The 13,391-nt window shown below is 35.6% G+C and overlaps 1 protein-coding gene and 1 long non-coding RNA gene across 2 annotated transcripts; one reads left to right on the top strand and one right to left on the bottom strand.

The window, feature by feature from the left end:
* Positions 1-895: 895 nt before the first annotated feature.
* Positions 896-4,421, bottom strand: LOC132270906 (uncharacterized). Its single transcript, XM_059772121.1, has 4 exons — positions 2,327-4,421; positions 1,682-1,883; positions 1,393-1,589; positions 896-1,309 (listed from the first exon to the last, which is right to left on the bottom strand). The coding sequence occupies exons 1-4, from the start codon at positions 4,116-4,118 to the stop codon at positions 1,233-1,235; spliced, it is 2,268 nt and encodes a 755-aa protein (XP_059628104.1). The 5' UTR covers positions 4,119-4,421; the 3' UTR covers positions 896-1,232.
* Positions 4,422-4,628: 207 nt separating this feature from the next.
* LOC132270908 (uncharacterized) lies at positions 4,629-10,042 on the top strand. Its single transcript, XR_009469599.1, has 4 exons — positions 4,629-4,955; positions 5,070-5,167; positions 5,474-5,536; positions 9,697-10,042. It is a non-coding gene; the product is annotated as an uncharacterized LOC132270908 (long non-coding RNA).
* Positions 10,043-13,391: the final 3,349 nt, after the last annotated feature.

A 13,391-nucleotide genomic window follows, 5' to 3' on the forward strand; every position in this document is an offset into this window, starting at 1 on the left:
GAAATTGGGAACCAATAACTCGTCAATCTGCAATTTAAGGTCCAGGCTTTTGAAATTGATGAGTCATAGGTTAGATAGCAATGTGTTGAGCAAGAGATGATACTAGATTATGCATATTTGAATTTATGAGAGGGAAGCTAAATTGCTACAAGTTCTGAAAAATCATGATGCGACATGAATATTAAGGAGTTGAAAGCCAAACTTGAGTTGCCAAATTTCCGATGAGTACTAAAGAACCCAGCAGGGATGCCTTCACATAGCAACTGGTGCACCTGAACAAAAATGCAAAATGATCAGTGCATGAGAGACCGACTCGAGGAGACCAAAACAGTTCGACAACATACAGTAACTCAGTAAAATTACAACCTTCAATAACAAAAATTGAATGTAAAGAAATATGTAACAGAACTTATTTAAATTAATGGTTACTTACTGTAATCTTGGTCATTTGGCTGTTTTGTGGTGATCTTAGGCTGAAATTCCTGGTCCTTCTTCTGTTAGTATGTTGTTTGGGAACACTGCGAGTGTCAAATTGGGAAGGCATGGCCTACTTGAACCAGCTTCTATGAAAATCAAAAACACATTAGGAAGCAGAGTAAGATCTGATAAACTGGATTGAAACACAACACAGGCTAAAAATAAAGATAAGGAATCAAAAACTTGAGTTATCTTCGTAATCCAAGTAATTGTTTTCTAATTCAATATCAATATCTTGTCCTACTATCTGACATTAACAAGTACTAGCTGCAAATGCATCACTCTAGTTGACCTCTCTGTTCCTGCACCAATAAATGCATGTCATCTGATATCCAAAAAAGTTCATCAACACATATTCAGGAGTTACAGTTCCCAAACTCTGATCCAAAAAATCGTAGAATTTGGTCAAACAGTAAAATTTGCGTTAAAATGTCCCTTTTTTGGCTGTTTCCATTTTGCTCTCTTAGATCTGCCCAGATTTACAGTCAAATTTGCTCTTGCTTGAATGCTAAGAAGAGGGAAGAAAAGAAAGGAATTTACTACAACTATTCCACAGCTAAGAAAAAAAAAAAGTCCAGCCTTTCAGCAACTAAAAGTGCAAAACTGATTCAGCATTTTCTATGGTTTTGATCAACTCAAAATATACACAAATATCTTACACTACTATTCTACTTTTCTCTGCTTGATTACAAAGTGGGAGACAACTATTCATCAAAGTATTTGGGTACAAAAAATCATTTCTTGGCTTCCTTCTACTAGCTTACAACATTATCTTCACCATTGTCCTCTTCACTGTCTTTCACCCCATCAAAAATTTCATAATCATCAAACCCTGCCATTGACAAATGGAGTTAATAAAACCTCAGAATCAAAACATCTTTGATAAAGTTTTCCATAGCGAAGAATCGTGATTACCTGCGCCTAAATCTTCAGCGTCATCCGTTTGTGGTACCAAAACCATTGGGTTGCCTAAGGGTGGATCAACTGCCATCCAATCTGGGCTCCCAAACTCTTCCAAGCACAATTCCCTCTCTGAAACCCAGTCCTCAACAATAGCAATGTTGTCATATGAAATGGGGTCCATGGCATCTTGTTCTTTGTACTTCCGAACCCTGTAAAGAATCAGTTAATAACAAGATTTTTTTTTCCCTTTCAGCTGTCAAAAAACCTTCTCTGACTATTAGGTTCATTTGCTTCTACTCACATTTGCCCCAATCGCAAGTTGTGCTGAACGGAAAGAAGGTCATTGAGCCTCTGATGCTCTAGGCAGTTTTTTGTCTCATGCATTTGTTCAATAAGAATATTGTTTGAACGACTTCCAATCAAACTGCAAGTTTGACTAAGAATACGGATGGCCAAGCGAGCCAAATTTGGGCAACCCCCTCCATATGTTGACCACCACTCAGCTAAGACAACAAATTTTAAAAGAATCAGCTGACTGTGAACTACATAAAGCAAGGAATATACTTAAAATAGTACAAGTTAACAAGATGTTGCTCTCCCCACTTTGCAAACATGCAAAATGTGTGTGATTCATGATCCATTGCAATAAGTGACACAAGGTAGGCTATATGGAACAAACCAGCCCTGCGCCACAATTCATATTTTCCTACTGTATAAACAGTGCACTACATGATTATAACTAGAAAACTTAATGTTTGTGACTACAAAGATTAATAAATAGCATTTACTATATGGTCACTTTCCCCAACTTCAGCATGGTTGCCATATATATGGACAAACCATGGAGTCAGCATCTTAAGCCTTCCCCTGCAAAGCCAGTATTCTTCAAAATTGCAAATTTTTTACTAACTAGTAAAGCAAACAAATTGGATATTATGAGCCTCACCAGGAAGTAAAGTGTCTCTAGCTCTAATTGCCATCTTCCGCCCAAAATCTCCAGCAACATCATGGTACGATGTTGTCTCTTTCACAATTTTGTCTTGGATTTTTGGGTCCGGAACCAATTTCTCTATGCAATCATATACCAATGACCGGATGTGGAGATGTATATCTCCTTCCACACTATAGAAAAACTTGGGGTTGAGGTAGAAACCTGCAGCATGAAGAGGATGGCGTTGTAGTTGTTCCCACCTGTGATCCATAATATTCCAGTAAACCAAATAATCCTTCTTATTGACAAGTTCTTTCTTAATTGTTTCTTTTGCTCTATATATGCCTGCATAAACATATCCCATTGCAGGCCTCTTCTCACTACCAACCATTCTCAAAAGTCGCAGTAGTGGATCTGTCAACCGGACGATTAAGATGCATGAGGACCAAAATTGCTGGCTACCAATATAATCTAACATTGCCGATCCCCCTACTTTCTTCGAGTACGGGCACTCCATCCACTCCTCTGAAGTGATCATGGAGTGTAAATTGTGTTTGACATTTACCATTCTTTTCAGTGTCATGAAGTCTGTCGCAAAGCGAGTAGCTCCCAGATCAACTAAATCAATGCCGAAAGTATACCTTCTCATCATATTCAAAACAAAACTATGATTGTAGATAAATCTTGATATAGATTTAGCTTGTTCAAGTATTGTATTTATCCACTCAAGCTCTCTGAAATCTGAGAGCATCAAATCTACACAATGAGCAGCACAAGGAGTCCAAAAAACAGTAGGGAATGTATCAGTCAACTTCTTCCCAGCAACAATATATCTCTCTTCACTATTAGTAATCACTTGCAACACATTTCTCTCCCCAACTTCTTCCACCACTTCCTTAAGCAATTCATAAAGAGCCTCGGAGGAATTTACAGTATCAGATATATCCACAGACCGTAAAAACATTGTTCCTTCAGGACAGTACACTGAAAAGTTTATCAATGTTCTACCCTTTTCTGAAATCCATTCATCGACCAATACAGAACAACCATTCTTTCCCCAAGTACCCATACATTGATCAAGATCATTCCTTACTTCTTGAACTAAATTCTTCAAAATCCAACTCCGAAGATCATGATAAGAAGGGGCTACAACTCCAGCTCCTTGTGAAGCAATTGCATCAACCATTGGTTGGAAATAAACCGAGTTCACTGCATCCAAAGGTACCCCAACATCATATAAAAACCGCCCTATTGCCATATGTACTTGATTATGTGCCCTTTTTGAACCTATCGGGAGTATACTATTCGCGGTAACAGTGTTAGGAGTGGTGGATTGAGAGGCTTTTCTGACCCTCCCTTTCTTCTTTCTACCAATACTTTTGCTGCCATCTTCTCTGCTCTCTAACAAAGTCGAAATTGGTTCAACTGTATCAGGAACAGCAAGCAATTGGACTTCATTATTCAAACCACACTGACTAGCAAAAGTGTCCATCTCATTACCAGACGGATTAAAATTTGATATCTCTTCTGCAATCTTCTGTTTCTTCCTCTTTTTCGCCACAACCCCATTCAAGCTCTCTTGCATTAGAAGCCGAACATCGGGTTGAACTCTAAGACAAGTAGACGCATTACCCTTTTGACCCGCGAGATGTTCTTTAATCCTATGAATCCCACCACCCTTAAAGATTTTCCCACAATATATACACTTGAGCTGAACCCTATCCCCATTTTTGAAAATCTGACAATGCTTCCACGCTGGGTCATGTTTTTGTGAAGTTACTGGTATGGGTTCAAAATTAGAACCCATTATCTACCTTAATTACCCCAAATTTTGGTTGTGTAGGTTAAAGATTACTAGAAAAAGCACCACTTGAATGAAAAAAAACAACTCAAGTTTTTTGAACACCCTTCAAATGCTGTAACAAACTAAATGTTCTTCTTTTTTTTTTTTCTTTTTTTTTTTGTTTGGTAATTTACAAACTAAATGTATTGCTTAAACTATATATAAGAACTACCAAGGACATAAACAATTCAAAGAGAAAGGGAGGGATTTGAACTTACTTGTTTTTGATGTCTCTCCTGGAATGCTTGAGAGAGAGAGAGAGAGCGTTAAGGGGGTTGGGTGGTTTATATAGTGTGGAAAAGAATCGATGGATAACCGGATGGACCGGTTAGGGCAGCGGTCAGGAGTTGTGCTTTGGCTAAAACTAGTTCGGGTTTTACCGGATGATCCGGTCGATTTACGGCCAAATTCCCCAAGTGGACCGGTTTTGGGGAGAGGTGAACCGGAAGTTTCGGTTGCCTCGCTTGAGAGCCGGAGACAGTTGACACTAGACCGGCCGGTGACCGCCGATTTCGCTTTCTTGAACCGGCGATTCACTCTAGTTCGTCTTGCTCCACGGGGTTACCTCTATAAAAGGAAATTTCTGCCTATCTAGAGAGAGAGAGAGAGGAGCTATTCTGGTGACCGGCTCTTCCTCGCTTGAACCGGCGATATATACAGAGATCATACCTATATATATATATATATATATATATCACATCCATATTATATATAGAGAGAGAGAGTTACTTGTAGATACGGCTGATGATAGATATGCGAATGAGCGAATATAGAGGTTTCTGCAACATTTTATTGCTTCAGGTACGAAAAATTTCGAATCTTTCCATGTTATTATATATATTTTTTGGATGTTAAAATTCGTCAATCCAGTCGGTCTTTTTAATTTGATCCTATATTTATGTTTATTTGGTTTAGGATCCATATTATAGAGAGAGGGTTACTTGTAGATACGGCTGATGATAGATATGCGAATGAGCGAATATGGAGGTTTCTGCAACATTTCTTTGCTTCGGGTACGAAAAATTTTGAATCTTTCCATGCTATATAAATATTTTTTGGATGTTAAAATTCGTCAATCCAGTAGGTCTTTTTAATTTTGATCCTATATTTATGTTTATTTGGTTTAGGTTTAGGTTTAGGTTTAGGTTTAGGTTTAGGGTTTGGGGTACCTGTGCTCGTGTCTAACGGTTTGGAGTGCAGAATTGAGCTTTTTGATTTTCTGTCATAAGATTTCAATAGATGAGAAAGAAAGAAATTGCTTATTCGGTCATTAAGGTAATCTAATTGAAATTTACATTAATTGATTGATTGTTTTGAAGATTGCTATGACTCCTGGTAGTGGAAGTGGATACAAGATATTTGACTTAGATCATAGTATTGAGGTAATGTCTTCTTTACATGAAACATGCTAAACTTTGTTGACTTACTTTTCAATTTATTAGCATTGTGGAACGGAAATGAGGTAATGTTCTGATGAGAAGTTTTATATGTATATAAATATAACGATGCTAGTTAAGGTGTTCTTATTGATGTTTTAGCTATACATCTTGGACTAAGAAAGATTCTCATTACGGAAATTTTGATCCCCTGATTTGCATAGATAAGCATGTATATATTTCTACAAGTAGTGCAAACTCTTCTGCAGTTGTTCAGACTTGGTGTTGTTTATGCACTATGCTGATTAAAATTATGAAGTATTTCTTCTTTTCCAAATGGAAAAGCAATTGCCAAATACGCCAACAGAAAGGGAAAAGAAAAAAGAAAATACATTTATTTGCTATTAAAAAACTGTAAAAATACAATTTCTTTGCTGTTGAGAAACTGCAATCTCCCCATGCTAATGTTATTAAAATCATGACTCTGGAAAGTGAGAAACTTGAGGCCTGTGGCATTGTGCATTGCATGTGCTATTAAAATAGTGTTCATTGCAGAATTTAACTTTTTATTTTTAATATTCTTTTTGCAATATTTCACACTATATGGATTTATCCATTGGGTGTTTACAATGCAGGTCGTGTTCCTTAAACTTACAATAAGGCACAATGCTAGTGATTCAAAGTAGCCATTTTAAATTCATTCATTCACTGTCTTCTTTTTTTTTTTTTTTTTTTATTCTCAAAATTGGAAAGAATAAAAAATGTTAATCAGGTATTAAGTTGTGTGTGGAACAGAGCAATGTGCCTCAGCATCTCACTACTAATAACAGCTTCAGCTATTGTCAGCATTATTGGATTGCTGAGAGAGGCTGTGGGTGGGGGTGTGTGTGTGTGTGTGTGTGTGAGAGAGAGAGAGAGAGAGAGATGGAAATTTGAAAAAATGGAGTATTTGTTCAAACCTTTAAATGGGGACCAAATTTTTACAAAGGGGATCTAGAAACATTGCAATGAAGCAGTTATTAGATAGAGAGATGTGAGATGGTATATTCCCAAAATGAAACAGTATCGTAGAGTGACTATGTTGGTATAATTACTTTTTCTGCTTTACTTTTATCTTTGTCTCGTTGGTTCAGCTTCTGCCATGTGATATGAAATAATCAAATAAAATCCTTGTCATAAAATACTAGGAATTGTACAGTGGTGGGTCCAATAAGTTTTGGTTGTGAGGGAATAAGTGAAAGTATTTATTCTTTGTTGCGGTGAATTTTTTCAAAATTTTAGGTGGCAATGATTTATTTCTGGACTTCTTCATGAATATGTTTCTCTTACTGTAGTCTTGTGAAGGGTCTTATAAGTTGTTAGAGACGCACACATTGTTTAAGGCAATATGTTTACTCATGTATTTTATGAAATATGTGCATCCTTAGCTCCTTATTTGCTTGCTGTTGCTGCTTCTGTTGTGATCCTTACTTTTTATCTGCTCCTTTCTTTTTTTTCTCCCTCTCCACCTTCTAAGCTCTGCTCTATTCTTCCTCCTTGGCCTTGTTTTGTTCTCTTATGGTTCTCTTAGAGGGCTTGCTTTGGCCCAGTGTTTTCTGCTTTTCTTTGTGACTGGCACATCTGTTGCAGTTCTGCAGTCATTGTTGCCAGTTAGTTGGTTTTTGTTGCTTGTATTGATCTTGCGTGGTTGCTTGTGCTATATGTTTGTTGCTGCTCAGCTTGTTCCGTGTCCTGGGTTGTCCCTTCTGAGCTCTTGTATAAATTTTCTTTCATCAATTCAATTCATTCTTACTTACCAAAAAAGATATTAAGAGAGCACTGGATTCATGTGAGTGGACATTGTTCAATTTCCTGGGCAGGTTCCCAAAAACCCAATAGGATTGCCTAGGAGGCGTAGCCTAATTTAATTGGAGCAGATGGCAACTATATTTCTCTCTCTCTCTCTCTCTCTTCTTGATAGTGGTGAGAGCAGATAACCTACACATCTCTGTGCATAATTGTGACCTAGAATATCAAAGTTCATGATACTGAGGGATTACAAATTAATTGTATGCTTTACTCTGCCAGGGAAAAATAAAACTAAAAATACAATGCATCTCTATCACAATTTTTTTTTATTTCCAATATAATCTGCAATATTTTTCTATTATATATATATTTCATTGCATATTTTCCTTCTAGAAAAAAATTAATATTAAGACGTTTGATGATCGCAATATTCACTTGAGATTTTTTTCTCCTTTTATGAACTTCGGAATTTTGGATCTTAAAATGTGGACATAGGATTGTTTGAAAGGAAAAGATGTGGACATGGGAACCTGTATTTTGAAAGGCTATTATATTAGTCGTCCTGAAACTCATAGTTTTTACTTGGCAAAGATGAAAAGAGTATTGGAATATAACAATCGGTGTTTCAGAAGTCTCAGGTTTTTAAAATTAATTTCGTTGCCCTTTTAACCCATTTTGTCTTAATTTAGTTGTCCATAACACTACAAACGTTCAGAGGATCAACAACCTGGTCGGATGAACGGTCTTCTCTGCTCCTCTTGGCAAATATTGGAAACCTTTAAGGCTTCTTGTTCTTGTATTTTCTACTTCTGTGGATCTTGGAAAGTTGTAAAAATGCTTATCTATGAATATGTATTGTTAAATCAGCATTAATATTCTTTATACAAGTACATATATCAAAGTGTTTAGTGCATTTCTTTTGTTTGTTTAATAGGAAACCTTTGTTACTATAAATGGATTATATTTTCTTAACAGTTCAAATGTTAGCTTATATCAAATCATGATTTTAACTCTGAAGTTGAGGCCTCTTTCAACCTGTGTATGTCCTTTATATGTAACATGACATCTATTTACTTATCAAAAAAAAAAAAAAATTTGTAACATAACATCTATTTATAAGGATGCTATGGTGATTGGAGTCAGAGACATGGTCACATGATTTCTTATGCACTTGGCTGCTGTGGGAAGCATGAACTGTATGTGATCTGTGAGTTTACAGGAGCGTCCTCCACGTTGTGTGGTCATTCAGGCAATGTTGAACTACAGTGTTGGAAAAAAATAGGAGATAAAAATAAATAAATAAATAAATAAATAATAGCCTGTGAATGTGATACATACCCATAGCCTAAAGCTCTTTCAGGCTAAGAATGAAGAATCCATCAAATGGGCCTGCATAATTACCATTTGATTTATTGCATTATTTGGTTAACATCATCTTTTCCCACACGTAGCAACTCACAGCTTGATAATGCTAGAAACCCTTCAGGTTAAAATGAACTAGAAGGAAAAAAAGAAAATCAATATACAAATAACAGCTTGTGTATATGATGTATATGCAGTTTAAAAGCTTTCTCAGGCTACAATCATTCCAATGTGCATGCATTATCATCATTTGATCTATATAATTCTATTGCATTATTTGGATAACCCCATATTTTTCTACCTAGAAATAATATTGGATGTTTTATGTGCATTTCAAGTGCCTTTACCTTTTCCCATCTCTCATGCGAGTACTCTTAAGTGGGGGCTGCTGAATCACCCTTGAGCTCCCTCATCTGTCAAGGGCTGTACTACCAATGAAATGTGTTTGCCGCCATAAGACACGTAGCTTTCAACATCCTTTTCATTAACATCATCACTGTTTCCTAGGCATGACTTGCTCAGACATTCTACATTTTTATTGTTCCAAACGAACATTCAGCAGCACTAAATGGTCAGTTTAGAACTTAGAAGGTTAAAGCTGGCGCATTATACTACAGTACATCAGTACCTGTGAATCTCAATGCTTTCATGTTCCATTTTTCTTTTCCTTTTTAGTTGTTTGTTCTTTTTTCTTTTTTTGGTTTGAAATAGTAGAACTGTTTGTATTCAGCTCTTCTAAGAAAAAGAAAAAATCATGATTTTTATAGTTAATGATGTGTCCATGTGCAAGTCACCATGTCCTCAAGCATTTCTGTCAATGGTTGGACAAATTCAATTTAGCTGCATGTTCATCATAGTTCACCTGTTTAAAAATATGTTGCTAGGTTTCCAACATCGTATTGCTAAGCATGTACATATTATCAAGATTTTCGTTTTATTAGATATAAGAGATACAATTTTAATACGACTCAAGAAGGAAATTAAAATTTACAATTTTATGATGCTGCGACATGCAGTTTGTGGCCGAGGTTCAGATACGAGTGAGAATAATGCTTGTGAACATGAAGATGATCTGCTGAGTTGAGAGACGGAGTGGAATGCAAAATTTTTGTCAAAGTTATATCTTGTAAGGTAAGCAGATAGGCTGGGACCTACATGCGGTGTCTCATATCAAGAAGTTCATAGACAAAACTCTCACAATTTAGGGCTTGTAAATTTGAAGTTCCTTCTTTTCTTTTCTCTATCTTTTTTGGTAGATTTGTTTTTTATTGCTTTCTACCATGTACTGGAAGTATCATCATATCAAACATATATAATGTTTTCCAGTTTTGTTCCTGTAATGAAAAATGGCAGTTCTGTTCATTTCTTTTCTGCAAAGGTTATCCCTATGAGAGATGAATGTGGTCTGTCAAGTTTGTCAATTATGGTTCAACTTCTTTACATTGCTGAGACGCCTCGTATTGGTTATCGACTATGGTGCTGGACATTCCAGTGATTACACATTTGTAGCATTTCTGCGTTGGTGAGGTGTCCTCTCTAAAGTCCATTAGAGAGGATCTTGATCCTTGAGCATGTGTTACAGACATTGGAAAATAGAATTCTATTTTCAAATCTAAAATCTGATTCTTTCATATAATCATTTTCATAAGTTCATAGGTTATCTACTGATAACACTTCGATAAGGAGATTTGACCTTGAGATCTCGACTTCAAGTCTGGATTTAAGCAATATTCGTTATTTGCAGGTGTTGAATTGCAGGTCCTCACACTAGTGAGCACCGAACATCACCAAATTATTCAAGAAAAATAGTCTTCATACAAAAGATAAAGATAGATATTGTCAAACACTTACTATTTTTTAAAAACAAAATTATCCCCTTAAAAGGCTAGCTTTGTAACTATTCTTGAGTGTGCAATTACTTTTGAAAGACAATTATGTCATTTTATTTGAAAAATATACATACGGAGTGCAAAGTGTAATAAATGGAATAATAATATCATTTCCCACTATAACTTCCGAGATGGGATGTGTAAGTTACTTAAACAGATACCACAAGAATTCTTATTCACATTATGCCCGGTTTATTACAAATAGAAAAGAGGGTAAGATCTCTTTTTTTATTTAATTACACGTCGTAAGATCTCTTTTTTTATTTAATTACACGTCGTAAACAGATACCAAATTCTTATTCACATTATGACTCCTGATAGTTAATATTTGATGGTGTATAAGTCATTTTGAGTTAATAATGACTAGAAATTGGATTCAAATATAAACTAAAGTTAAACCCTACAAAATTTAAATCAACCTTACAAGGAAAGTGATACTTACATCGAAGTAATACACTGATTTATCTGACCTAATCTATGTGTCTACTTAGATGGATATCTACAAAAGTCAAAATAGTACTCTAAATTCTCTCTTCCGTTTTTCTCTCTCCTATTTTATCTTCCCGCAAAGAGTAAATTAGTTTTTCTCTCTCATTTCCCATCTTTACCACTATTAATCTCTTTTGCATTAGGCATCTCAACCATAAACGCCCACCTTACCACCCTCGCTGACCACTAGCGGCAATCTAATCCATTATATAAAAGATATAATATTCATATATATGATATATGAAGTTATAACAGAAAATTGCATATGGTGATCTGATATTTTTCTTGATTGATGAAGATAATTATTTAAAATTTAATTTTAAAGAAAAATTGCAGGGACAAGAGATAAGGTTGTGGTCGTTTTTTTAGTGGTGGTTTTGGATTTCAAATAGCATAAGAGAAATAATCAATCTTCTCCTTAATCACAAGTTGTTGAATCAACCTCCTCCTCCATCAATGGTTTCCGGTGTTGAATTCTCAGCCTTCAAATCGCCGTCGTGCGTGGTCACTGGATCTTGTTCTATACCTCCACATGCAGCACCGATGATGATTGTATCAAATGGTGGCATGAATTTCTCGGCAACCAGATTTTCCTTTGGTTTCAAAGAAGACGCCGGGGGATCCTAATTTTTTAAAAAGATTACATACAATACAAGTACGAATTACAAATATAAGGGGGAAAAAAAGGGTTCTAATGAAAAAGAGGTTTAATTTGTGATATTTTTTAAGTTAAATTTGCAGCCACGTGTTTCAGTAATTGTTTTAATTAATTTATTGCGAATGCGTAAATTTTGATAAATAAATAACAATTATATGTTGTTGGCCTAAGAAATTTATCTAAAAGTCAATCTTATGTTTTGATGATTATAAACCATTAATGATATTTAAGATCTAATATTTTCATTGAGTGATGTATAGATGATCAATATTCAATCCTCAATGATGAGCTAGAAGATCCATTCCAAGCATTCCAAGCACGCAAGCAATGGATTCAAGGAAGCCTCAAAGTTGCAAGAAATCAAAGAAAAACTCGGACTTCAAAGATCACACAAAGCATTTCAAAGAAAGAAAGTAAGTCTTCATCAAACCAAAATGATTATGGTCAAAGAATGAAGAAAAGGGTATATAGGATGGTGAGAGCTTAAGTTTCAATGTCAAAGTTCATTTGAATATATTTTGAAACTCAAAATTATAGTTCATGCATAGACATTCTCATTTCATTTTTCAAAGAACATAAAATTAGCTCATAAAGTTTATGAACACATTCACACATGAGCCACACATCATATGAAGTGTAGAGAGGACTTAAATAAATTCATTTTAAGTCTCATACAGTAATGGAGCAGGCTCCATGAAAGACAAAGCATGCTCTCAACATTCCAGTAAGTTTTTTTAACGAAAATTTAATTCTTCCAACCAAAGAACAGGCTCCCAAAATAGGGAGCAAGCTCTCAGAGGCTAGGAGCCGGCTCCATGCAATGGAGAACCGGCTCTCAAGGCTAGGGAGCCGCCTCCTCTTGTTTACAAGAGCCGGCTCCTTCTGGGGTTTTGAACTGCAATAGCAACTTTTTCATTTATTGTTTCCCAACCACCTCTAACAGCTATATTGAGCGTAATATTTCTCTATATATAGATGGTTGGTCTGCAGAAGTAAATACACCATTAAAGAGAGCATTCTACAATCCTTGAAAATCATTTAAAAAGAAGCATTCATCGAGCTTTCATTTCCTCTCTCACATTTCATTCCACTGTAGTGATTCTGAGCTTCAGATATATATTCATCTTTACTATAGTTGTGAGCAAAACTTTGTACTACTGTCTTTAAGAGATTTATTGTACACTTCATTTCTATTACAAGTAATTGTAAAGGGTTGGTTTGACCTAAAAGAAAGCCTAGGAGGAGGGTGTTCTCCTAGCAAAGAAGAGAAGCAAGGTATTGCTTCAAATTGAAGGTTTGCTCTCCACCATTAAGGAGACGCTCTAGTGAAATTGGGAAGTCTCAAGAGTAGAAGTTTCCGAACCTCGCTAAATCGTCGAGTCATTGTTTGCAACTTCTTATCTCTATCTCTTTTATATACTTGTCACTTGTAATATATATATTGCTTGAATATCTCAATTGATTATTGCATGATAGTTAGTTGAAAATTACTTTTTATAAATTGCAAAAATCGGGCATTGACTTAATTCACCCCCCTCTAGAGTCAATTAGTGGCTAACAATTGGTATCAGAGCCTAATTTCTAGAAAAAGATTTAACCATCTTAGAGAACGACCATGGCCAATACAAATTTTCATCAAGAAGGTCAATCTAATAATAGACCTCCGTGGTTTGAC

The sequence above is a fragment of the Cornus florida genome, unplaced genomic scaffold, assembly GCF_030987335.1.
Source record: "Cornus florida cultivar Cherokee Brave unplaced genomic scaffold, ASM3098733v1 CherokeeBrave_3.0.0_Hap2_Chr08, whole genome shotgun sequence".
In the NCBI taxonomy this organism is placed as follows: Eukaryota; Viridiplantae; Streptophyta; class Magnoliopsida; order Cornales; family Cornaceae; genus Cornus; species Cornus florida.